The 1,477-nt window shown below is 23.3% G+C and overlaps 1 protein-coding gene across 1 annotated transcript, besides 1 other annotated feature; it reads left to right on the top strand.

Moving 5' to 3' along the window:
* Positions 1-2: 2 nt before the first annotated feature.
* On the top strand, positions 3-1,477 carry EDI_106150 (uncharacterized protein; the record flags this gene model as incomplete). The annotated part of the gene is made up of 1 exon (XM_001734761.1): positions 3-1,477. A coding segment is annotated over one exon (1,475 nt), but the record flags the coding sequence as incomplete, so codon positions are not given.
* Positions 704-739: a sequence feature (AT_rich).

Raw genomic sequence — 1,477 nt, 5'->3', positions numbered from 1 at the left:
AAATGATAGTTGTAGGAAGTACAAATGGAAAATGTATTAAAAATGTAGAAAAAAAGAATGTACTAATGATTTGCTATTGTCAATTGACGGATGAAATATTAATGGATATACCAAAATCTATTCGAGTATATTCAACCAGAGTTTTTATACCAGAAACAAACAATGAAAGCAATGTTAAACATATTAGATCTTCACATGAATTATTGTTTTCAAATATAAAACCTATATATCAACAACCATTTAAGGGCACTGTTGATGTTAAAATCAATATAAACGATATAAATAACGAAGAAAATAGAAAGAAAGTTCACCAAATTATTAATGATCTTTATGCTAATTCTCTTACAATTTATGATAACAGAAACGGACTGTTTGGACAATGTAATGAATTAATAGTATTTGAAACATCACAATTACCTGAATCTATCAAATATATTTCTTTTAGTTTATCGGATTCAAAATTAATAATGAATAACAAACATATTGAGTGTGTAGAAATGCATGGACAAGGATCTTCACTTGAACTTCAATCAATAAATAATTTAAAACAGTTAATAATAAATGGGGTTAATGAAATAAAGATGAATGAAAAGAATGAAGAACTGGGAATTACAACAACTAATAAAAGAAGATATTGGAAAGAAATACAAGAAAATATCTACACATTCCAAAATCTTGAATTACTTCGATTGAACTATTGCTCTAATTTAAATATTAGTTTAATATCAAATAAATTAAAGAGTATTGAAGTAATCAATTGTAGAGAATGTAAAATTAATATTAAATCAGATTGTATTGAAAGATTGAAATTAGAAAGAAATAAACAAACACAAATCAAATTATCAACAAATAAATCAAATAATATTTGCATTAGAGAATGTGAAAATTTCAAATTTGAAATAGAATCTAATAATGAACAAAATATTGAAATATTAGAAGGAAAACAGATTAATGTAAAATCAAAATGTCCAATCAATAAACTGATAGTATCACAATCTAAACAAGTGAATATTACAGGAAATGAAAAATGTAATACAATGAAAGTTATTGAATCTACAATCAATGAAATTGATGTTAAACCAAAGAAAATTATATTTAAATCAATTGAAGAATACATTAAAGTACCTCTGAAAGAAGCAGAAGAGATATATATTGTATCAATGAAAGATTATATCTTTGAAGAATTATTTGATAAATGTAAGAAATTATGTATTGATGAATGTAAGAATTGTCAATTCATAATCAACAAGAATCAAATCAAAGAAATGAAAATAACAAAATGTAAAAATACAGAAATCACAGGGAAGTTAGATAATATTGAAGAAATCATCACAATAGATAATGAAGAATGTAATATTCCAGAAACAAAGAATGTTATAAAAGAAGATACAGAAATAATAGAAATGGATAATACAAATAAAGATATAGAAATAGAAACAGATAAGAAATATGTTATAATAAGAAATATTCATGATCG

Source organism: Entamoeba dispar, genomic scaffold (genome assembly GCF_000209125.1).
Source record: "Entamoeba dispar SAW760 scf_1105229458587 genomic scaffold, whole genome shotgun sequence".
NCBI classification, from domain to species: domain Eukaryota; phylum Evosea; order Mastigamoebida; family Endamoebidae; genus Entamoeba; species Entamoeba dispar.
Note: the sequence above shows the minus strand (reverse complement) of the source record. Positions and strands in the feature narration are given on the sequence as shown.